This window comes from Phasianus colchicus, chromosome 1 (assembly GCF_987193195.1).
Source record: "Phasianus colchicus chromosome 1, bPhaCol1.hap1.1, whole genome shotgun sequence".
NCBI lineage: Eukaryota > Metazoa > Chordata > Aves > Galliformes > Phasianidae > Phasianus > Phasianus colchicus.
The window spans coordinates 111,046,703-111,071,991 of NC_143436.1; the positions used below are offsets into that span (position 1 = coordinate 111,046,703).

Genomic DNA, 25,289 nt, shown 5'->3' on the forward strand with positions numbered 1-25,289 from the left:
AAATGTTGAGGAGAAATGGGCAGAATCAGCATGGCTGTTTCTAAAAACCAGGGTCTCCCAAAATAATTGCTCCAACCTGCCATATGGCTGGCCATAAGGATATCCCACTGCCACAGCAGCTTCTTCAGCCTCAGCGGTTCTTCTCAATGTGACTCCTGTTCTTGTTCACTGACCTTCTCCAGTTTGAGGCCAACTTTTGATGTTACGATCTGTCTCTGCTCCTGAGTGTGTGTGTCTATTATAATGAAACTTTTAATACCCAAGTTTAAAGTTTTCTTTTAAAACACCTCTGATATTTACCTCTAAGTGTACCTTACTTTCAAAAGTACCCTGTTGCAAAGGGTATTTTTGGCTACAAGCGTTCTTAAGTCTCTTGTGGAACAGAGAATGGGAATGATAGCAGTGGAAATGTGAAGAGATGGAATTCTTGCAATTTGCAGTACAGAACATTTTTACATGGTTGAGAGAAGAGGGAATAGTCAGGAGAAGAATGTCAGGAGCTGTCCAGAAGTTTGGATGGTCAAGTGGTTGGCTGTTCATTGGATAAAGTTCCTGAAATAAGCTGTCACGACTACCATTCTTAGATAAGACTGCTGTAAAACACTATTTTTCTTCTGGAGTTAAATGTAATATTTTGAATTATTGAAGCTGACTTGTGAACTACAGTTTCTTCTAAAAGGTCAAGCACTGTGACATCTTTTAAATTGCAGTAACCAGAACTGAAAACGTTTCTCATAATCCAGGGAATGTGTCTTCCAGTGGCTGTAATGGCTGAGGCAAAATGTTATCTTGTGAACATAAGTCATCTGAGAACTCTGTTTTTAAAAACCACAGTTGCTTCTAGTAATCTAGGAAAAAGTTCTACTTTTTCCCTATGTAGTTCATAGTAGATATTTCCTCGTATGCGTTTTTAACCTAGAATTTCTGATAAAGCTGTTTGTGGTGAAGTATTACAACAAGCTTTTCCTTACACATCGAAGTTCTTCAAACTAGGTAGAAGGCTTAGCCTGAAGGAAAGAGTGCTATGTAACTTCTGCTGTAGCTCTAAAAAGCTCCAAGGCTTTTCTCTCTAACCCTTACGCAAAGATAGGTGGGAGGAGGGACCCAAAGTTTTTCTTTTCCCTTTTTTCTCTCTCTGCTTTCTTGCTTTATGCATGCGAGTGGGGAGAGGTTGGGAAAAAGGGAGAGAGCAGAAGCAAAGAATGTGGCTACTGTGAACATAAATGTTAGAAGTCCCGATGTAATCTTCTCTGAGAGAGGAAGGGTTTCTGTCTCCCATTCCAGGGTGATCTAGTAACATCTCCACTTTAAAATGAAGGCAGATGGGGCAGTTCTTAACAGCTGCTGGACTATTTTAGAATATCTCCTGCTTGAAGATTTCTTTTTAAGGGAAGGGATGTTGGAGAGAGTTTTGGTTTTATCTGTTTGTAAGACTATGAATAATACTATTTGTACTTGAGGTATAAAGGTACTGCAATTATAAGGAAATTGCTTTTTGCCTGAATGGCATACGTAAACAGCTTTCATTTCCAAATGTATGCATCAGGCTCGTGACTTCAGTTTGTCATTTGAGAGAATGTGTCAGCCTTTCATTTCAAATTGTGTTGGCTTTTCTTTTGTCAGGGAAGACCTTTCTTGCGCATTTAAGTAACAGAAACAAAGGCAATTAATTTAAAAAAAAAAAAAAAAAAGGCAGCTAAAAGCAATTACTGAACAAGGGTTGGGCTATGGGTATTGCTTTGAAAATACATTTCCAGTAGTTGCAGAAGGACAAAGCTGTGCGTCATTCATACATGTTTTTTGGTGGGTTTTTTTTTTTTGCCTCTTTCATGTTTCCTAAGGGTTGAAGATAAATTAGGGTAGCAATTTTCTGTACAAGCAAATCACAGGCTATGTCCTAGATCTCCAAATGCTTCAACATGTAAATACTGCTTCTGAAGCCATCAGGTCTTATTGCAAGCACAGATTCATTTGCATTCATGGTTGAAGGTTACTTTCGTTCATTGACCCATTTAATTGTCATTCCCTATCCTCAGTTGCAGTTATGTGGCTTGATGTGCACACATATGAAAGACAAGCAGTTTTAAGGCTCTCAAAAAACTTTCACCAGAGAAACAGACAAGACCCAAATCTTGATATGGATTTTTCTGAATAAAATGAATACCAGTACATCATTGAAATCATCTTCAGTTGAAAGCTGTATCTAATTTCTGTGTAGAGCAGGATAAAGGGAGCTTCTTTGAAAACTCTGGGTATCTGTGGAGACTGACTGTGCATTGTATTCTTCACTAAATCTCTGCTCATTTTGGCCTCTCTCGGTTTTTGTGAGTGGACCAAAACAATGTTATTACACCCTTGGAATTACTGTGTTGGAAAAGAAATAGGGAAGGTCTTGTTTGTCTTATTCTGGTCATAGAAGTAGATGAATTGATGTTTGGTGAATACAACCAATGGTTCTCAGCAACTGTTCAAGTGGGGTTAATGTCACTGCATGTGAGGTATTTCTTTAACAAGATGTCAAACAGTTACCTTGTCCTGTTACCACCTCACTGATAAGGTACTTAAATACTTCCTGGTCATAGCTGTAGAGAGTGCAGACTTAATGAGAGCTGGCACAAAAAATATTTCAGCATGATGGGGAGGTGTAATTTATAGTTGCAGGAGCCGAGAAGTGTTCCCGTGATGCTACTGCTTCCCATTCTGTTTCTCTGCACTACTGGTAGAGTGTTATGTTTCAAGGAAGTCTGTAAATTTTATGTTCACTTGCAAGTCCTTCAGTCCCATGTTAATTGGTGGTATGGGCTCTGTGTGCAGAAAACTCCTTGTGTTCCTAGAGAAATATCGCCTGGACAGAAAGTGTGATAGAGCCAGACAAGGTGAGTGAGGTTGTACTGTTTATTAAACCTTCAGATTCAAATTTATGGGGTTGTGAAGCTTGCAGTCTAACAGACTGTCATATCTAATCAGTTATGCTAAAGAAAAACAATTTTCAGATACTAAAACAATGCTATGAGCAGCCTGCAGATAGGTAAAGAGTATGGTGCACACAACCCTTATTCTGAGATTTCAGGAGGGAGAAATCTTTATTTAGTCAGGGCTTTTTTTTTTTTTAATTTGACCATGTGAACTGTCAGATCCAATGCCTTGCATAAGCTCTATATGTAGTCCTGGGATCTTAAAGAGCAATGAAATTAAAGAGTCTTTTCTCATTCTTTAAAATCTATAGTTTGCTTTAAGATTCTCCTTCTGCTAGAACTCTGTTTCTTACCTAGATTCCCATTTTCTCATGAACATATTACCTCTTATTATACACCATTGGCTAATGTAGGTAGGAATTCCTCGATATAAATCTTGGTTTTGGGACTTACAATCTCGGGGGCTGCAGTCTACTATATTGTTTACTGACTTTCCACAGAAAGAAGTTAGCAGATAGATTAGTGCAAGGGAAGTGTGCTGATAGAATTCAAAACATAGGCACCCACACAAACAGAATTTAAAAGCTGCTTCAGAAGTTTCTTCTCACACTTGTAGCTTTTGCATAAGCTTCCAAAGCTTATTTGCATTTTTTTGGCCTTTGAGATGTTCTAGCTAAGTGTGAACCAAGTGCTCTCAGTACAGTGATGGGTTCTTGAGGTACTGTATCACTTGAAGCAAAAATTCATGGAGATCTGAACTTTCCAGTTACAAAAGTGAGAAATAAATGCTAAATACTAATGATGAAGTGACAACACCATTCCTGTTACATTTGTATGTCCTAAAGATGGGCAGAATGCTATCCTTGATGTTACTGAGAAGCGTCTCGAATACATGGAGTGCCAGTCCAATTAAAAGCTTTTGCATATGTGATCTGTGTGCTTAATTACTACAACAGGGCAAACGCTGTTTATGAATGAGGGACCACATTCAAATTGACACTTTAGAAATATAGAAAAAATCTTGATACCTGTTTGGTTTGACTGATACTGAAATCAGCCCTTATTGTGTTGATGAAAGATGAGATTTGTCACAGCATCTAGACAGGAGGTGTCCAGTGTAAGAGCTCAGTTTTCTTACAATCCCTTCCCTGTACAGGAAAGCAAAACAAGTAGAATTAATTACCTACTAAGGGTGACTGTCTCTCTTCATTGGTAATAAATGGATTCTAGACAATTAATTTAGCTTACATGTCAAATTTTTAGATATACAACATAAAGCAAAAGGAACTTTACATGTCCCTTCTAACTCTGGATATTCTATGGTTCTATGATAAGCATGGGTTAAGCTCTCTATTTGATTTGTGAGTAATCACTCGTGATCATTAAGTGGGAAATGAGCTGTGAATCAAGAGTAATATATTCCACAAAGCCTGGTTGTCAGCTACATTAAGAAATGCAGTTTAGTTCACTGCAAAAAGATTTACTACACAGTGGGTTTTTTTCTTTCTTTTTTGGTAAAGTATGAAGGACGTAATATTTTTTATGTAGAATGGAACAGATTCCTCATTTTTGAGTCAGAAAAGACTTTGAGACAAAAGCATTTGATCTGATTGCTTCAAGCACTTACTTAGCTTCTCTGCCCTCTCTGTCCTGACGTTTTGGTGCTTGGCATGCTGCTTTACAGATATTTACATAATGAAGGTCGTTTCTCTGAGGCGGGATATAAGGATGCATTACAATTGTAAATTCCACTAATTGTCAGAAAGCAGGTCTCAAAGCTTAGACAATGGCAAATCCTATTGTTCTATGTCCCTGAGAGATGTGTGAATGAAATGTAAATATATGGATATATAGATTCATAAGCCAAAGTACAAAAATGATTCATAAAAAGGTTTATTCACTTGTAATCCACAAATGCTGCTTAAGGTCACAAACCACTGACCTGTGAATATATAGCTAAGTTTCATTCGATAGACATATAAAATAAACATATTGATTATGTGTAGTGTGACTTTTCCCCTTAGGATTTATAGAGGTACAGTTTGGGCCGATATATACTTAGGAAAATTCAAATTATAGCAGCTCTATATTTTTTCCTCTGTTTCTCAGCAAAGCTTTTGCTGTCCCTTGTGTTTTCTGGAAGTTAAAAGATACGTGGTTTTCTTTCCACATATTGGTGCCTGTAATTGACTGTGACTTAAGTCCATTTGAGCTCAGTGGGGAGCTTGGGAAAGAAATACCTATTAAAATAATTCCCATTGAAAGGTTTTTCAAGTTCAAACTATTAAAATAATATCAATTGACACAGATAGTAATTCTCATCTGAGAACATAAATATTAACAAACCCTTTCCTTACCACTGAGAGAAAAGTGTGTCTGTATTCTGTGTCTGTATTGTGAGCAAGGAATGTGATGCCATGGCTGGTTTGAAATTAGAATTAGAAATATACAGAAAACATCTCTTTGAGAGTATGTCAGTTCATGAAGACACCTTAGCTTTAAACTGTGATTTCTGTGAAAAGCCCCACGTATCTTAATCTTATCATTGAGAAGTAATTTAATTGTCCTGTATTTCAACAAATCAAACAGGCACTCAATTTGGAATGGAATTATTTGAACGGCCTAGCATGAATTGTGCATGGGGATTAGTTTCATATGACTATAAGCTCAATTTTTGTTTCAAAATGAAGTCTCAAGATATGGATTGGATGGTGGCACAAACTGCCTGCCATGTACCCAGCTGCTGCAAGGACTCTCTCACCTCCCTGCCCCTCTTGCTGATGGTGCCTTCTTGTGAAGGCCTGTACAGTTGAAAACACGCCTTCCTTGGTTTTGATTTCCAGGGTTCAAGGTGACTCAGTCATTGTGTAGTCACACTTGAAAGCCAGATCAGGAAAAGATACCAAAGTGTCCTGTGGAATGAGCAGAAAGACAACACCCCCTTTCTGTTACAGCATCATCTTCTGTTGCTGTATGCTGCTTCTGAATCTGTATGCCCGATTAGCCTACAGCCAGAACCTGGGTCTGGTGTGAGAACAAGGGCTGAGGTAAAGAATGTGTCTAATAGTTTGTGAAGGATTGGGCAAGAGGAGGTTTTGTTGGCGTATTTACATCTAGGTGTATGGAAGAGATTTTTTTGCTAGTGTAAAAATGATAAAGCATTATCTCTTGTTGTTGATGCTACACTGTATCTACAAATGTCTCTAATGTAAGTCTGGTGTAAGGCTATTTGTGTGCGTGTGTGCTTGTTTCAACTTGCTTCACTGCAGAGTTTGTGCTAGCATTGCAAAGATGTTCAGTTTTTTTGCTATGAATCTAAAGAGTCTGCAAATGAAATGGTTGCAAGGTAATCACGAGGATGTTTTCCAGATCTTCCAGATAGACTTCTGCAAGCTCCTTTCTTCATGCATGTCACTAACTTGCCCTTTAAGATGATATGTGACCTATTTTGCCTGTTGCTTGTGTTATTTTACAGTAGGTAATCCAGGGAGTGAGTGGTCTTTAACTGTTGTTGTTTGAGTATAATAGGTCTCAGAGACAGCAGCAGAGTCATAGTTTTGCTAGGAGCATTTTTCCTAATAGTAGTATTGCCTACTGCTCTGTCAAAGGGAAAGGTGGGGATGTGGAGTCTGGATTCAGCTTTCTCTTATTCAGTTCCTGTGTTGGAGAATCCTCTCAGCTTCAACATAGTTTTTATTTTTTAATTTATGTTCTGTTCTTTAAATTGAGGCAACAAGATGAGAATTAAACCTATGAATTTTAGAATAGGAAAATGCAGTGGAGTTTTTCTAATCATAGAATCATAGAATTGTTTGAGTTGGAAGGATACCTTAGAAGTCATCTAGTCCAGTTTCCCTGCAATGAACAGGTTCACCTACAGCTACAGCACATTGCTCAGAACCCTGTCTGGCCAGACCTTGAATGTTTCCAGGGATGGAGCATCCACTACCTCTCTGGGCAACCTGTGCCAGTGCCTCACTACCCTGATTGTAAAAAAAAAAGTCTTCCTTCTGTCCAATCTAAATCTCCCCTCTTAATTTGAAACCATATCTCCTTGTTCTATCACAACAGGCCCTGCTAAGAAGTCTATCCCCTTCCTTCTTATAGCTCCTCTAAGATTCTGAAAGGCCACTCTCAAGTCTTCCTGGAGCCTGTTCTTCACCAGGCTGACCAGCCTCAGCTCTTTTGGCCTGTCCTTGTAGGTGAGCTGTTCCATCCCTTGGATCATTTTTCTTGCCCTCCTCTGGACACACTCCAACAGCTCCGTGTACTGAGGACTCCCCATCTGGACGCAGTGCTCCAGCGGAGGTCTCACCAGCGCAGAGCAGAGGGGCAGCATCACCTCCCTCACCCTGCTGGCCACGCTTCTTTGGATGCAGCCCAGCAAATGGTTGGCATTCTGGGCTGCAAGGACACATTGTTGGCTCATGTCCAGCTTGCCACCCACCAGTATCTTCAAATCCTTTTCAGCAGGGCTGTGCTCTATTATTTCATTCCTTAGCTTGTATTAATAGTGGGGGTTGCCATGACCCAGGTGCAAGACCTTGCACTTAGATTTGTTGAACCTCATGAGGTTCTCCTGGGCCTGCTGCTCAAGCCTGTCTAAGTCTCTCTGAATGGCATCCCATCCACGTTGACTTCACCCCACAGCTTGTTGTCATCTGCAAACTTGTGGAGGTTACACTTGATCCTACTGTTGATGTGATTGATGAAGATGTTGAAGAGCAGTACTGACCCCTGGGCGACGTCACTGGATACTAGTATGGTACTTGTCAGAAGTGTCTTCTATACTTCCAGCTGGATATTTCTAACAGTAGAAAATCACATCTTATCTGAAAAAAATTGCACAACAAGACATAGAAATGTAGTCCTTGTATAAATTATTCTAACAAAACAAGCTTATTTCCATCGTGTGGACTGAGCAGGCTATGATGACTCTGGCTTTGACATTTAAGTGCCCAGTTCTTACTTTGTAGGTTTGTTTTCAGTAGTTTCTCATTTTGCAAAATTTGAGCTATTTGAATTGTAATTTTCAAAGTTACTTATTTGCTGCAGTGAATTTTCTGTGAAACCTTTGAGCAATTTCAGGCCAGTAGTAGTTGCTAGGGCATCAACAGCTATTTCCTACCTTCAGAAGTGCTTATGAAAGAGAACCAGTTCAGACATACTTGGAAGGGCAAATCCAGCTCTAATTGTAGCAAGCAGGGAAAGCCTGCTGGGCCCACTTGGGATCTGGGGCGAGCTCTGTATGCCTATTGATGGATACAAAATTAGGTCAAAATACCTAGAAACTTCTAGGAGTGTGTGATATTTCTCCAAATACCAGACTATATTACTGGCAATGAAATGCAAATGAATGAAACTTCTGAATCAGAAACCTAGAGGCAATTCTTACCTGAGGAAATTCACTGTAAGGATAGAAGTTCTAGTTAGAATTTTTTGATGCTGATTCAAACACATACTTAAGCATGTGCTCCTATCCAAAATATGGGGAGGGAGTAATTTCCTCTTTTCGAGATTAATCATAATTTTTGGAAAATGATAAAACTAAATCTACCCAGAAACCCTTGTAGAATCTGCAAGGAAGCAGATAAAGCCATCTCTGTATGTCTCTTCAGTTGAATGAGTAAGCAACATTTAGGTGAATTAAGCAACAAGAGCTCCTCTATTATAAAATTATAAATTATAAATAAATTAAATTTAAATTATAAATAAAAAGGCCATGCTGGTTAATTAAAGGAGGGGCTGCTATGGGCTTTGTGGAGCTCTCATACATACAGTGAGGGAAATCCACCTCTTGAATAGGGGTCTCTTACAGCCAGTCATGTGGTTCTGACTATGAGTGAAATCTAAAATCATAGAGCTTGGACTTTGCTTTCCATGGGAAATCCTTACACAGACATAAATGAATTTCATGTTTCAGGAGAACCCAGGAATTTAATGTGAGGTGAAATTAAGACCAAAACATTTTGCATAACCTATATTTTCTCTTCGGTTTTGATTTCTTACTTTTCATGTCCTTTATTTAGTGGAGTTGGACTGAGAAATTTGCTAAGTGGTTATTTTAGCTGGTGATGGTTTATTAATTTACTGTTGAGGAATTAGTATTTTAAGGAGTTCTTGAAAACAGATATTTAGATTTTCATGGGCTTAAGACCCTAAACATATTTTTAAGGGTTTTGTCACAGTAACACTGGGAGGGGACATTGGAAAACTGAAAAGATCCAAAGAATTCTCTGTTCACAATCCAAATAATTTTAAAAGAAGTATCTGAAGGTCATGATACTTAACTCTGTTTTGATGTAAGTCCAGTCCAAGAGGAGATGGCCTCAGTGGTACTATTACAGAACGGCTGATAATGTGCGTTAATTGTAGAGAGTTTTCTTTGAGGTAAAGCTCTCTGGTAGTGAAACTCATTGCACTCATCGTGAGCTGGTGACCTAAGGAAATGGAGCTGACAAGGTAAACTGAGACTGAGGGTGGTCAGAAACTCCTAGTATAAAACAGAGGGATATAAAGCAGTCCCTGTACTTTAAGAACACAATCTCCTCCAAATGTGTAATCTGTTTCTCGTGCAAGACATGTGGCCCAGTATAGAAGTTTTAGGTCAGCTGATTTGGTTACAGATTAGCCTCAATGTTCTGAAAGAAAAGACTGTAGTTACTTATGGTCTTTAATTCCTGCTAGAGGATTATACTGGTCGATACGCTATTCCTACAATGTAAAATGTTTTTGTGGGTTTGCTAAATTAGCCTTTGTCATGGAAAGGCTTCTTATGTGCTTCTTGTCAAAAGAAGAGATAGCTTTGAGTTTGTAGCAACTTAGATTGCCAGTGATTGAGATCTTCATCTAAAATTAATACGTTTTTCTTTCTCTTCCTGAATTATGTTCCCATACGGTTTTGCAGATGCATTGTAGAGATGTGTCCCAGTCTGATTTAAACATTGCATGCAAGGCACTTAACATAAAATTCTCCGGTAGAGGGGCAGAAACAAGTGCAAGTGTTGAGAGGAGAAAAATAATGTAACTACAGGCAAACTAATTTCATTTGTGAAGTGATGTTTGGAAAAGTGACTTTAATAGATGTAATTTTAAAACTTCAAGGTAACGGTGTGTATGTTGATAGATATTTTCAGATGACAAATGTATGTTTTGGATAGTACCTCCTTTAATATTCATGACTGTACGCATTCTTTCTGCTTTTCTTTATGTTTGTGAAATATTACTGTCTTGATCTTGGCACACATGATGAGCTGACTGTTACAGACCTCTTACAAGAATGCTTCACACTGAAGATCTAGGTCAGAATAAAGCTATACAATAGAATATTTTTTTTTTGTAATAGAGTTAGCATGTGATTTTTCATTATTTTTGCATGTGATTTTTCATTATTTGAACTGCTTCAAAATAGTGGACAGAGTATAAAGAAAGACATAATGGGTACTTTACCCTGTACACTACATGTGGGATCCAGTGAAATAAATCCTATCCCAGTGAAAGTTAATAACAGACCAACTTGGCAAGCTTTTAACCAGTGTGAGAAAGAGTTTCCCAGCTGTGTATAATTTGTGTATGTGGTGGGTGTGTGCATAATACAAGTCAGTGCTGTTAATGTCAAATGCTTGAATCCCTTATAAATTTAACAGGTTTGGGAGGTAGATGATTCTCATTGGACTTACGGAATGTTATGGAAAACCTTGTATATCTAGATCCCATTTAGCACATACTGTCTTGTTTGAAAGATCTGATCTCTTCCTTGTGTTTTTCATTCAAATTCTGATTTCCAAAAGGTTGTTACATGCCTTGGTGATTCTACGATAGGCATGAGGAACAAGGTTGTTAGCTTTTGTTGGGGTACCGTGCATTTCTTTTTTTCTCAGCAGCTGTTCCTTTTGTTAGATTCTGTTTGCTTTTGTTATGGGACTTGCCCCCAAAAGATGTAGTGTGAATACACTGCTGTTTTCATACCTGTTTCATACCTGTTTCATACCTGTTCATACTGTTCTTTTCATACCTGTGTTATCTTGGTATCTTCCCAGGAAACTGTTTCATTCAGGTCCAGAACAAGATTTTAGACTGAAAAATTACTGGCCTGATTGAAAAAAACTCACAAACATTGTTTCAATACTTTTGAATGTAATTTTTCAATTACATTTTCTAGAACATCTGCTGTGGAAAAAGAAGGCTCAGGTATAGCTAGAGAGATTTTCTGTGGCTGCTGCTTTCCTCCTGCAGTGGGGAATGCTGAAAGTATCGGCTGTGTACTTGGGCGGTCTTCTGGCAACATAACATTCATGTTCTCTCATGGCATTCATGTTTGCTCACTGGTATTCAAAGAGTGTGAATTGAGACTAGAAAAAAGAAGAAAATTTAAAGAGAATACTAACTGGGGACAGGAGAAAAACAAGATGTGGTGGAGTTAGGAAGAAAGAGAAATCAGAAGAAGGCAATCAACCATTCATTTTTTAGGAACTTGTGTACATGATGATTCTTTACATCATTTCAGTGCTCCAGCTACAGCTTAGCCTAATGGTGATCACAGCACTGGGGTTGTTTACCTGTTGAATACAAATGCTGCCTGGGTATGCACTAATATGGCAAAATGGATTACTGAATCCTATATTACTGAATATTGTATGTAAAAGGATCTTCTGCCCTTCCATTTTTGTCTTTATTTTATTATAAAATCATTTTCAACATAGAGTGGGATTGTTTTTTGACACCTTACTCGACATTTTTTTATTGTTAGAGTTTTAATGAAAGGCAGTGGTCATTTAAGTAAAGCAAGCAAATAAATAAAAGGGAAAATGGTTCTGAAGAGTTTAAATGCAGGTCAGGGCTCTCTCCACCCTCCTCACACAGTCATTATCCTATTCCTCCTCTAGAGATCACTAAAGGAAAAAGACCTCCTCTAAATCATAAGTGGAAAAGGTGAATTTGTGAGTCATTATTGCAAATCATAATGAAAATCCAATTAACCAGTGATGTTTTGCAAGCAATAATCTCATTATTACTGCACAGTTTTTTAGATGTCAGCTAGCTAAATGTCAACTTCTTGTTTTGCTTGCCAGTAAATATAGTAAGCTTTATTCATACAGTTTCCCTCTTTTAGTAAAATGCCTCTGCACAGCACTGAGAAATTGTGTACTAGAAATCTTGACTTCCCACACCAGAGTGCAGACATGTTAGACTGTAGTATGCCTTAAAATGTGCATCATGCAAGACAAAATGGATGTAACTAAGTCTGAATCTGGAATTCAAGGATTGTCTTTTACTGTATATCTGTTTATGCTATGTACCTCTTTTGGTGGGGAGGGGACAAAATCATAGGGCATTGCTTTTGATGGACTGGCTGTTACCATCCAAGTAGTTTCTCTGATGAGAGAGCAGAATTTTGTCATTGAAACTGTAGTGATTGGAGGACAACAATCTGCTCCAAGTCTGTGGAGTTACATTAACTGAGGAGTATTGAATCTGATAACTGAGCCTTCAGAATCATAAAGTACTCTGAAAAGACGCTTAGAAAATGGCAGCAAGGCTTAAAACTTTAAAAGTTTCTGAAATTTTTCATAGAGTGAATCAAGAGTGTGTGTGCTTATGAGCAGATTTCCATTTGTGTAGTACGAGAGGTCTGCCACTCTCAATTTGGCCTGCAGTAGTTATTGCAAAGTACTGATCTTAACATCAGCCTCTCAGTAAGAACTGGTAATGTTGAATTGTCATCACTGAGTAGTGGAAATAAATTTATATTGGCCACTAGATGTGATTTTGAAGGATTCAGTAAACTTTTCTTTTTTTTCAGGCTATAAGACCCTTTTAAAAGGAATTTCAGGGAAGTTCAGCAGTGGAGAACTTGTTGCAATTATGGGCCCCTCAGGAGCTGGGAAGTCAACACTCATGAACATTCTGGCAGGCTACAGGTCAGTAGCATGAAAGCCCCAAGTAAAGTAAGGATCACCTAGCCTGATGACTCCTTGGAGGAAAGAACAGAAGAAATCTTACGCAGTGTTTATAGAAAATAAGTATTCCACAGATTTTCTATTAGATTCTTACTGTTTATATTATTTTTTCTATTTTTCCTGTTGTGGTCACGTATGATTTATCTGTTAACAAGTTGGATCCAGAAATGGGAAGCAATTTGAAGTCTAGAACACCAAAAAAAATTCTCCTTCCAGCGTTGTAGAGAATCTGATTCAGTGTCTTATGTTTGTCATGTTTTAAATTCAAATCTTACAAACATCTGAAAAAAGAAGACCCTTTTTAATGAATACTTTCACAATGTTGATGTCTTCTAGACCAAACTGCAATGTGTGAAATGACTGTGGTTCATCATCCTGAATCTCCTATTGTTTGGCTAAATACAGGTTTTCTCCATGTTGTTGTCAATAGTGCACAAGGAACAAGATAGAGAAACCTAACCAACGGCTGTGTATTTTTTCAGACATTTGTGTAAGACAGTAGGCATTTTGTAGTGAATTAAAATCATCAGCAAAATTGCATGAAGCCTCTTATGAAAGAGAACATAATTACAAAATAATTTCATTTCTATCCATTGTATCAGTTTTATTCCATACTGGACAATAATTAGCTAGGACCGCCACATAATGAGGACTATGACATAGCAGGGAAGGCAAGATTCACGCCTGGTTGTTTTGTTTATTCATTACAGAGAGACAGGAATGAAAGGAGAAATTCTCATCAACGGGCAACCTCGTGACCTGCGCTCCTTTCGCAAAGTCTCCTGCTACATCATGCAAGATGACATGCTCCTTCCTCATCTGACTGTCCAAGAAGCTATGATGGTGAACTTTGTTTTTACCTGTAATTTATTTGAGTGGGAGAAAGTGGAAAATCTCTATTTGTGTGTCACACATATTCTTACTTCTAGCAATGCTATCTACTATTAGCTCTATTTGATCCTGCTCAATGAGACTTGCACTTTGATTATGACTTGAATTCTTCTTCTGCTTTATTGCTTTCATTTTGTGATGAGCATAATGATTTAGAAGAAAATCTAAGGCTGTACTAAATAGCCTTCCCAAAGAATGAAGCCTGCAATTCCATACAGAATGAGTCTTTGTAGGAACCATTGTATTTCTTGGGTGGTGGTCAAGTATTTGCTTTCCTTTTCTCTCCATCTTCCATGCTCTGACTGTAAAGTTTCTATTTTGATTTTAAACATGGTCTCTCTGCTAGTTAACTCTTACTTGACTTTAATAAAGGCATTGTATAAAATCTTTTTGAGTTCTTCAAAGGAAAACAGCAGAAATAGAATAATCCTACGATTATAGGTATCATTAATCTTCTTGCTGCTTATCATAGCATCAAGAGGTTTACTAATTGCCACACAGACTAATCGGTCTAGAAAGGCCTGCTGCTCAGCTTGAGAAACTGGGTGATTTTTCTCAGATTGTTATCAAAATAAGTCTAAGGTTGCTCATACTGTATATCAGCTTCAGTTCACAAATTTCAAGGTCAAAGAAATAACTGTAGTCTTGGCTATGCTTTGTGTGGCTGATTTCCTGACACTCCCCGTGAGGAATTTTTCCTCTTTTGTTTGTTTGAATGCTGTAGTTAGAATCCCATAGGATCACTTTCGTAGAAATGGGCGCAGGTGATACTTCCTGTCTAAATTAATCAATCAAGTCTCTGACAAAAATAATTTCTTAACAGTTTAATTGCTTCTCATAAAGGCTAATCAGAAAGTTTTGTGCAGCTACCTCTTCGGACAGCTGTGACATCTTTCATAAGATTATTTATTTCTGTACTCATTTGTTTACCTCCTTGGGAACAACCGTTTTTTGGTTATCCTCATGATATAGGTGAAGCACAGACTATCTGTGCTTTGAGCAGTGCCTGTGAAGTTAGTGGCTTTGCAAAAACATGATTCTTCAGTCTTCTTCTGATCTTCCTTTAACTTGCAAAACTGACTTTCTTTCTGATGTGATTTTTGTTGGATGCTGGAGTGTTCAAGTCAGATTACTCTCATGCACAGGCATATGTGATAATAGTGATTTGAACATTATAGTTCAGCCTAAACTGAATGAAGTGGTCAGTGAAATGGTACATTGCGATGTTTTGCCTGAGACATCCACTGTAATTGATGGGCAAGCATCAGAACAGTTCATAACCAGATTCCTTTGTATTTTGTACTCCAGGTATCTGCTCATCTGAAACTTCAAGAAAAAGATGAAGGCAGAAAAGAAATGGTATGTGTACTCTCCATCAAACTGAGAATTTTTAGGGAAGCCAAAGTGGTCTGAAGTGAGCACTCTTAAACTGATATTCTTAATCTAAAACTGAACATTGCATTGGACTTAAATTAATGGAATAAATCAGATCCTCAAAGTTGACAGGTATCATTATGAGGGAAGACATAGTACAGATTGCATAAAAGTTGCTTTCAGTATGCCTGATGCTGATAATGAGTTGATAGATTTTTTGCAATTATCAAAATGAATTCAGAGGTTTTGTAGGATTCCTTTTGATGTTACTTAACGCGTAGATTTTTTCATATGCATATCTGATGGCTCAGGCATGCTCATGACCTGGGGGTATTGGTCGATGCTTAGCTTAATATGAGCCAGTAGTATGCCCAGGTGGCCAAGAAGGTCAATGGTATCCTGGCTTGGATCAGGAATGGTGCTGCCAGCAGGAGCAGGGAGGTGATCATCCTTCAATACTCAGCCCTGGTGAGGCGGTACTTCAAGTGCTGTGTTCAGTTTTGTGAACCTCACTGCAAGGAAGACATGGAGGCCCTGGAGTGTGCCCAGAGAAGGGCAGTGGAGCTGAGAGGTCTGGAGCACAAGTCTTCTGGGGAGCAGCTGAGGGAACTGGGATTGTTCAGTCTGCAGAAGAGGAGGCTCAGGGAAGACCTGAAAGGGTGCTGTGGCGAGGAGTAGATCAGCCTCTTCTCCTAAGTAACTAGCAATAGAACTAGAGGGAATGGCCTCAGGTTGCACCAGGGTAGATTCAGGTTGGATGTCAGGAAATACTTCTTTGAGAGAGTGGTCAGGTGCTGGAATGGGCTGCCGAGGGAGGTGGTGGAGACACTTACCCTGGAGGTGTTCAAGAAATGTTTAGATGTTGTACTGAAGGTTATGGTTTACTGGGAAATATTGGTGGTAGGTGGATGGTTGGACTGGATGATCTTGAAGGTCTTTTCCAACCTTGGTGATTCTACAATTCTCTGTGATTCTGTGTGTCAGTCATGTCTGGCAACAGTGAGCAAAGGCCTTTGTTCACTTGAATGCTTCAAGGGAGGTTGATGTGTTCAACAAGAAAGTTGAAGTGTTTGTTTTTCCAAAGGATTATGAAAAATTCAGGAGTTCTTGCAACTACTGCAGAAATTTCTGTGCTCATGTTTGAAAGTTTTGATCATTGTAGCTGTGCTGGTGAGCAGAAAGGATGGGTTTTGAGATCATGTTGCTCAGACAGGTAAGATAGTGCAGTTGCAGTTCAGGTAGAGGCTAATGTATTTGAAGCTTTTTTAAGTGTCCAAGGTTTGGATAAGTAGGAAGCTAGGCTAAAACATGCATGTGTCTTTTTGAAGACACCAGGAATTAGATGCACAGTTTACACTTGTACATTTGGTGCACTGTCTTGCTTCTGGCTGTTGCTGTCATGCAGCTTGTCTGAGTGAGAGAAAAGCCATGGTATATTTTTGCCTGTGAAGACTTATAACCTACCTGAACCTGCACTGTGTGCTTCTCTCACTTATCTGACTATCACAGTTCCTCCTGATTATTTGATCTTACATACCACTGTGTTTTTAAAGAAAATGTTTTGGAGGTGTTGGACTAGTCATAAGGGCTGCTGACATGTTAGCTTATGAGACAGCGTTCTCACCTGGCTTTGGTTACCTCAGTTATAGTTCAAAGAGCTGAAAATGTACCATGTCTCCCCATTTATTCTGCACTTTAAAAATCTGGCCCTCTACATACCCAAGAATACTCAGAACTCAGGTGTCTGTGTCTGCTTGAGTGGCATTACCAGAACATGCTGAAGCATATGGGAGGAATAGTTCTGTGCTGCAGTGTTTCAAAACAGCACATACCTGGGGAGGATTACGCCTGCAGCTAAAAATAAAAGAAAAAATAATGGTGCTGTTGAAAATAGAGGTGGTTTGCATTGCTGAGAGACTCATTAAAAGTGAAACTGTAGCTCAGAGAGTGTTTGGAAATGTTTTTATTGGCCTCAAGCTATGTTTCAGTCCAGTGTAAAACAACACCAAGCAAGGAGATGTTGCATAATCGCTCTCTCTCATATACTGCCTTTTCAACTTGCTATTTGGGAGTTGGTGTGAGTGCTGATGGGGATTATGTGATAACATGGTCCGACTGCTGAAGTTAAAATCTACCTTCCAAGAAGACTGGCAGCTCCTTCTATCTGTGTTACTCTGGATAAATATTTCCTGTAAAATTCAAGTTCTAATCTTTCCATGGCTTTTCAGAGTTGTTTGTTTGTTTGTTTTCCATATAATAGAAAGGGTCATGTTTTCATTCTGGTGTATTTTGTGCTCCCAAAACTGTACACTTAACAGGTGAATTTAGGAATAGTGCAGGCAGCTGGAAAAAGCCATGTAACAGAACTCAACTAAAACAAAAGTCTGCAGAACGAAGAAGGCGATGAGCACGCACATGGGAAAGGTGTGGCCTGATGTTTCAGGAACATGAGATGCTTCCTACTCTTCCTCACATTCCAGTTTGTTTTAGAGTCATAGAATGGCCTGGGTTGAAAAGGACCACAATGATCTTCTAGTTTTACCACCCCTCTGCCATGGGCAGGATCGTCAACCACTAGGCCAGGCTGCCCAGAACCACATCCAGCCTGGCCTTTTATGCCTCTAGGGATGGGGCATCCACAACCTGCTTAGGCAACCTGTTCCAGTGTGTCACCACTCTCTGAGGGAAAAACTTCCTCCTAATATCTAAACTAAACCACTCCCGTCTTAGTTTAAAACCATTCCCCCTTGTCCTATCAATATCCACCCTCATAAACAGTCGTACCCCTCCTGTTTATACACTTCCTTCAAGTGCTAGAGGATCATGTTGAGGTCTCCCAGGAGCCTTCCCTTGTCCAAGCTAACCAAGCCCAGATCCCTCAGCCTTTCTTATTCGTTTTATTCTTGCACATCTGATTGACACCTGAACTTGACTTTCTGGACTTAATTACTCCAGAGGAGTATCTTATTCTAGTAAAAGATGTTTCTGGCCTAAGATCCACACGCAGAAGGAGAATGGGAAACTACTTCTCATCCATCTGGGGGAAAGTATATCCTTTGCCTACAATATGAAAATGGTACCTTCAAAGATGCAGAAGCAGTTTCCATTGCTGCCTGCTATCCATATTTATTTCCTAATTAATTGGAACATTCTAAAGCTCTTCAATCTCAGATAATCTGTGAAAATTCAGAACAAACTCCAGACAGGTAGGTGAATCAACATATTGGTTAGAATTGCTTTGGTTGACTCAAATATATTTTTCTTAGTATGACAAATGCACATTTTTAATTGGAAAAGTGTATTTATTCAGAAACAACTGTTATTTCACTTGTACTTTGAAAGTCTTAATTTGTTTGCACTTTACTAAGTTAGGCCAAGCAAGTTCTTCTGTAATTACGAACAGCAATTTGAGGAAAAGACTTCGTTGTATGCATTTGCACAACTCTAGTTAAAAGGGCACTCATTTTAGTATTATTAGCCTGTGCTGGAATAAATCATTCATTTTATTATTAAAAATTGGTAAATGTTGGTCATTGTTAAATTGTATGAATTTATGCGCTTGTGTTAACAAGATTACAGATGCTTGTTTAAAACAGCCAGGGACAAATGAAAGATCTCCAGTGAAGTTTGTGGTTTGTTTCTGAAGTTTCTGGTTGGTTTAGCATGTGTTGCCCATGTTCCATAGTACCTTCCCGAGAATTAAGTGTAGAGGTAGTTGGGCTCCTCTCAGAATGGGAGTTGGTTGGCAGTTGGTTTATTGTAGTAGTATTGCTTGGGTCCAGACATTTTTATGTCTGTGTTTTTACTGATGCCAAAGCGTTGCTTTCCTTATATAGAGCTACAAGTCCGGATCTGCAATTACTGAAACAGAAAAATTCACAGCAGCTAGGATTGTTCTCCTTTGTTCTGAAGACCCTCGGACAAACTGCTTTTCCCAAGGCAATGTCTTGAGGAACTCCCAAACATCTGAGAATTAATGACAGCTCAATTGGCTCTGAGAGAATGAAAACACTTAAAAATCAGTGGCCACATTTAAAGAGTGGACTTGAAAGAACAGATATGAGAACAGCTCAAGCCTCTTTAGAAACTATTCATTTGTGTTATACAGTTCTCCATTCTCTTGTAAGCCTAGAAGTTCTTATAAAAGAAGCTTGTTGGTTTTGCTGTGTAGTAAGCCTTCACATACTGCCAAGGTCTTTTGATATATGCACCATATCCAAGGAGCACTATGGAAGGTCTGGCTTTCTACTGAGACAAATAGTGCAGTCCAGACAAGTAGAATTTTGGTCAAAATGTTTAGTGCTAGGTTAAGCCCCACTGAATCTAATAAATGTTTAATCTTTTCTACATTATATGAAAATAGTCTTTAATATAGAGGTGGTGAAACAAAGTCATACACTAGCTTACTTTCTCCATGAAAATTGGTGCTATAGTAAAGAAGCTCTTCTTTTCTGCTAAGATATTTAAATGATTTGCATTGTTGTGTTTCCGGTAGGTAAAGGAAATATTGACAGCCCTTGGTTTGCTAACCTGTGCCAATACGAGGACTGGGAGTCTTTCTGGAGGCCAGAGAAAGCGTCTTGCCATTGCTTTGGAGCTGGTGAACAATCCTCCTGTTATGTTTTTTGATGAACCAACCAGGTACTTCAAGGGCAAAAATTAAGATTGCTCACATGGTAGCATAGTGCTTCAGAACAGCTATTCACGTCTAAGTTATTGGAAAAGGCTCATGTTGTATTGCATGCAGGTACTGAATAATGTCCCAATACTTTCATTTGAGTACTTAGTGCCTTGGCTCACTTCTGTAAACATGAGACAATGGGTCTATAAGTAATATTTAAAAAAGACATAAACTGAAATAGGAAAAGAGAGGATATTGTTTTCACCTGAGCTTTCTTCTTCAAGCAAAAATAGCTTGAATATAAGCATTTTGAAGACTAACTTTTTATAACAAGTGTAGCATATTTTGGATCAAATTCTATGATCAATTTAGGAGGAGGCTGGGAGGGCCATGAATATGTATCTATTCATTAAAATTAGGCTCATTTAAATCTGTAGTTCTGAAATGCAGAAATCCCTTAAGGCAGTTTTGAGAATACTCCTATTTTTCATTCTTGGGCATGCTTCCAACTTAATTAAAAGACTGATGGAGAAATACAAGCATAAGGTTGGCATATGATAAAATTAAACTGTTAAAGAGAAAATTTCTAGAAAGATAACAGTGAGATACCAAAGTATCAAGTACATGTGATACATAGTTCTGAGTGGTGCATATGGATAACAGACTTCTTTCCTCTCATTCAGTGGCTTGGATAGTGCATCATGTTTTCAAGTTGTCTCTCTGATGAAAGCTTTAGCCCAGGGTGGCCGGTCCATCATCTGCACAATTCATCAGCCCAGTGCTAAACTCTTTGAGTTGTTTGATCAGGTATAATTCTCACTCTTTTTACATGGTTTAGGAAGGCTATACTTTCCAAGCTACATTCTCTAAGTAAAAAGATGAACTCTATGGCTCGAAATCAAATACATAAATAAATTGGAGTAAAAAATACTTTTTATTATGTTTTCTTTTATCTTTTTCTTTCTCTGCCTGTTCCCATTATTTAAAGTGCAATATTTTTGAAGAATCTTTCTGGTATGTTTGTAAAATTATGATTATCACACTTAGGAATTATATACCTTCACCTACTACTGTTCCTGGGCACGGTGCTGTCAGTAAAGTAAATGAGAGGTAATTTAAGAGCAGGAGAGCCTTATTGCAGATGTTTGCGGTGTTACTAGTACACATTCTTATCCTAGTTACACAGGTGTAAATTCAGAAGTGTTTATTGACAATAACTGAAATGAAGTCAGCTGGAGATCTTTTCTCCAACCTAGCAATAAGATGTGAACCATGTGCTTTTAGATTAGATTTTAGATTTAAATTTACCTGAATCTTTTTAGGATATCTAAATTAGAGCCAAGAGAAAACTTACTACACCGTAGGTGAACAAACTCTTGCAAGAAATTACCAGTCTGGCAAGGTGGGGGTTATTTAATGTCAGCAGTGCAGCAAAAAGTGAGGATAATCAAGCTGTTTCCTGTTGCTGTGCTGTTCTGCTTCTTCCGTTCTTACATTCACCAGCCTCGTCTCCCAACAAAAAATATCCATAATATATGGAAATTAGATGGCTTGGTTATGCAGTTTCTTATCTGATTTCAGCATGTGTCTAAGGCTTGAATTAGTCTGCTTCTGAGTTAATGTGCTTTAAGTCCTGGAGGGAATGTTTGCAGAATTCACATCTCAAGCATTTCATCTTCCATTAGTTGTTATTCCATACAAACATAGTTTCAAATGGTAACAAATCTTCCCAAGATATTTCTCTCACTGGGCCTACAACAGTATGTTGTGTTCATGGTTTGCTGTCATACAGTTAGGATGTTCAAATGTTATTATATGATTTCATGTTGTGATTCTCTTTTCTTTGCCTTGTGTTTCAGCTCTATGTTTTAAGTCAAGGTCAATGTATTTACCGGGGAAAAGTATTAAACCTTGTCCCTTACTTAAGAGATCTGGGTTTGAATTGTCCGACCTATCACAATCCTGCAGATTTTGGTAAGGAAAGTTTGAGTAATTTGTTATGTGTTTGGCTAGCACCTTCAGGATAAGGGGAATCATGGTGAAGTTTATACTTTTGTACATGTTTCTGTGTACGTATATGTACCAAAATTGGAATTAGAATCAATTGGATTATTTCTAAGCAATTTGAATGCCATCTGGTGGTCGAATTTAGTGACTGTTTCTCTCCGATAGAAGTGCAGGTTCATGAAATAAAACGTTAAACATATCGTTTTGTATTTCATAGTAATTTAATCTTAATGATTTTTCAAAGTGACTCCAATATTCTAGTGTTTTGGATTTGTTCGTTTTTCTGGGTTTTTTTGTTTGTTTGTTTTTCATGAACAATATCATAGTATCGTACAGCTGATAGAATTGAGATTTTTCTTCTGTTCTTTCTTAATTCTAAAGATGAACTAAGGACCACAAAATAGACTTTTGTCACTTTTGATTACCAAGACTGTTTCATATTTACTACTTTTCATCTAAAGTGGTTCATTTAACTATGAAGATCAAGTGAATTATCTGAAGATGTATAGAAAAATACACTTAAATTATGTATATATACACATGAATTTAGATTAGAGCCCTTTTAAAAACAAACTCCTACAACTATTAACGCTACGGAATCAAGGGAACCTAGTAATAAGGCCTGTAACTAACCCATAGTATAAACCAGTAACTCATCTTCTGATTTGTGTAGTTATGGAAGTAGCATCTGGTGAATATGGAGACCAGAACAGCCGACTGGTAAGGGCAGTACGGGAGAGGATATGTGACACAGACTACAAGAGAGATGTTGGCGGTGAGAATGAGTTGAATCCCTTTCTCTGGCACCGGCCCTCTGAAGAGGTATTTTATATATCACAAGTAATGGGTATGGTTTGAGGTTGGAGAGGGAGGAAGAGAATTTAAATTCTCAGTCAGCTGAGGAGTTTTTGGGCACATTCAGCTGATGAGAATGGGATTTCTAAACTAAAACTAAGCAAGACACTGCAAAGAAAGGAGTTTATTCTTTCATGTGTTTCCGCAGGATTCCTCCTCCACAGAAGGCTGCCACAGCTTCTCCGCCAGCTGCCTAACCCAATTCTGTATCCTCTTCAAAAGAACTTTTCTCACCATCATGAGGGATTCAGTAAGTCTGCTTTTGATAGTACCTTTGGAGCCTAAAGGTTTATTCAGTTAGTTGTGAGGCATTATAAATATGCTTTAAGGGTCTTGTCCACAGCCAATGCATGAAGATTGGCAATGATCTTTGAAGTAAAGACTCTTCTCTTTCAATCTTGCTATTAATTGTACCACCTTAATTGTGAACAGCAGTTTTCTTCAATAGAATTCAAACACATTTGGGCTACAAACCTAAAGCTTAAATTTTCTCTGTGCTGGCAAGTTTTCCTATTAAAAGTGATAATGATGGTGTACTAGCATGCCACAAAATTATTGTCTCTTCAGAATATTCAAGGTGGCAGAGATACAATATCAGTGTAATGTAAAGTTAATGCTTAAAATTTTTCTTTTTACTCCTGAAACATAAAATCAATAAATCAAAACCTGCTTATCTGAAAAAGAAATACTTGATTCCATACGCTTGCAATGGAATGAAACTCTTCATTCACAGGGGAAAAAAAACTATTTTTCACCTTTTTCTAAAAATAAATTCCTTCAAAGTTTCCAGGCCTGCAGTTTTCTTGTAAGTTTATTAAATGTTTTGCAGAGATAGTTTGCATTAGCAAAATATAAAGGGACATTTTTTTTAAACTCAGAAAAGTCTTTCTTATCTTGAAGTAGCTGAATTGTTTGTGAATTTAAGAGATGGGAGTATTTACACTTGTGATTGATGCTCCTGTTTTGAAAGGTCCTCTAGATATGAATGTCCCTCTACTAACAGGCACAAGCTAAGGAGATGAGCTTCCTCAAAAGTAGACTTTATGTAAAAACTTGTCCAAGGGACTCATCAGTGTTAAGTGTCCTTGGCCAAGTGGTTTCTCAGTGACAAATTTGCCATCTGATAAATCTGAGGAAGGTTTATTTGCAGCTTTTTCTGTTTTTTGGAAGTTTTTCAGTGCTTCACATGAGAGAGGAGAAAAGACACTAATATACACATTAATTAGACATATCTGTCTTTAAGAAAGGGGAAAGCCATAAAATGTATGTATGAGATAGCTAGAAACCCAAAAGTGCTTGAGCCAAATGGAGCTCAGCATGAGTAAATTACCCTTGCAACAGAGTAAGCTGAGTTTCACTGAGCTCCAGATGCTGTGACTGTGCTGCTCTTGCCCCATACCTAGGGAAGTAGCTCTTTAGGACACAATAGTTTACAGTATAGGCATGTACACAGAACTACAGGCTTGGAAGAAATCTACTGGGGCTCTGTGCTCAGGCCTCCACTGTCAGATAACAAGTGTTAGTTCCTTTTTAGAAAGAGAAACACTGTATTGACTGTTATAGTAAAAGCAAGCAGCTGTTTTCTCTAACTAAATTACTTTTTTACTGAATTATTGCAGGTTCTCCATACTTTATTATTTTCTTTATTCATCCATGTCTCTTGTAGGACTGCTGACTTGCAGAGAAGACACAAAAGGCTTATGTATGCCTGATTAAGTTAATTTGGTCCTTATCTTACCACTTTTATCTGCTCAGGGATGTCTATCTTATAGTGAGAGAGAAAGTCTCCTGATGCGTGAGGGACAATTGCTCCATGACACTGCCTGACAGTAGGATTTCAGGTTGCAATATTTACAATTTCTGCTTTTGTTTAGTGGAAGAAATTATCTGGACTAATAGCCCGGGGTCTGATTCACACTAGAAAGTTCATTAATGTAAGTTTTCCTTAGTCAAGACCCAGTTTCCTAGTACAAAGTGAACATTCCTATATTTGTTCTTCTGGACATAATTATTATTTTTCTGCACGCTGTATATCTAATTTCAGTCATATTTCCATTGTTTTTGAACTCAGACTTTCTGATCAGAAATACTTCTGTTTCCTTGCTTTTATAGGTCCTAACACATTTGCGTATCACCTCTCACATTGGAATTGGTCTGCTTATTGGCTTGCTCTACTTAGGCATTGGCAATGAAGCTAAGAAGGTTCTCAGCAATTCTGGCTTCCTCTTTTTTTCCATGTTGTTTCTTATGTTTGCTGCACTCATGCCAACTGTCCTTACATGTGAGTACCAGTCATACTCTTAAATTAAAAAACAAGGAGATTACAACAAGTTGGAAGGGCAGTGTATCTATTTCATGTACCATAACATTTGATTGTGCTTCCAATTCTAAGACAGGCTTTAGGGTAAAGCTTGTTCTCACTAACTGCTGTGTAGAAGCTAACAGGGACAGACTTCTCTCCACAGTTCTGCAAGTAGTTCTCAACTCTCACAGTCTACTGTTACAATCCTGGACTGGAATTACTCCTTTTCCTAACGTGCCAGTGTATCTCTGCTTTGTTAAGATTCTTTTTTTTAAATCTTAGAGAAACTATGCTAATTTCTCTAGGACTTCGAAGTCATGACTGCTGCATTAAATCAGTATAATCATGTGATATCTGAAACAAAC

At 38.2% G+C, this 25,289-nt stretch overlaps 1 protein-coding gene across 1 annotated transcript in view; it reads left to right on the plus strand.

The window, feature by feature from the left end:
- The window catches only part of ABCG1 (ATP binding cassette subfamily G member 1), a 61,071-nt gene that overhangs the window by 24,529 nt on the left and 11,253 nt on the right, over positions 1-25,289 (plus strand). The window contains exons 3-11 of the mRNA XM_031594661.2: positions 12,718-12,835; positions 13,585-13,717; positions 15,074-15,124; positions 19,635-19,780; positions 20,444-20,567; positions 21,620-21,734; positions 22,441-22,589; positions 22,771-22,872; positions 24,735-24,903. Of these exons, the coding sequence (XP_031450521.1) occupies positions 12,718-12,835; positions 13,585-13,717; positions 15,074-15,124; positions 19,635-19,780; positions 20,444-20,567; positions 21,620-21,734; positions 22,441-22,589; positions 22,771-22,872; positions 24,735-24,903 (1,107 nt within the window). The remainder of the gene's footprint in view (positions 1-12,717; positions 12,836-13,584; positions 13,718-15,073; positions 15,125-19,634; positions 19,781-20,443; positions 20,568-21,619; positions 21,735-22,440; positions 22,590-22,770; positions 22,873-24,734; positions 24,904-25,289) is intronic.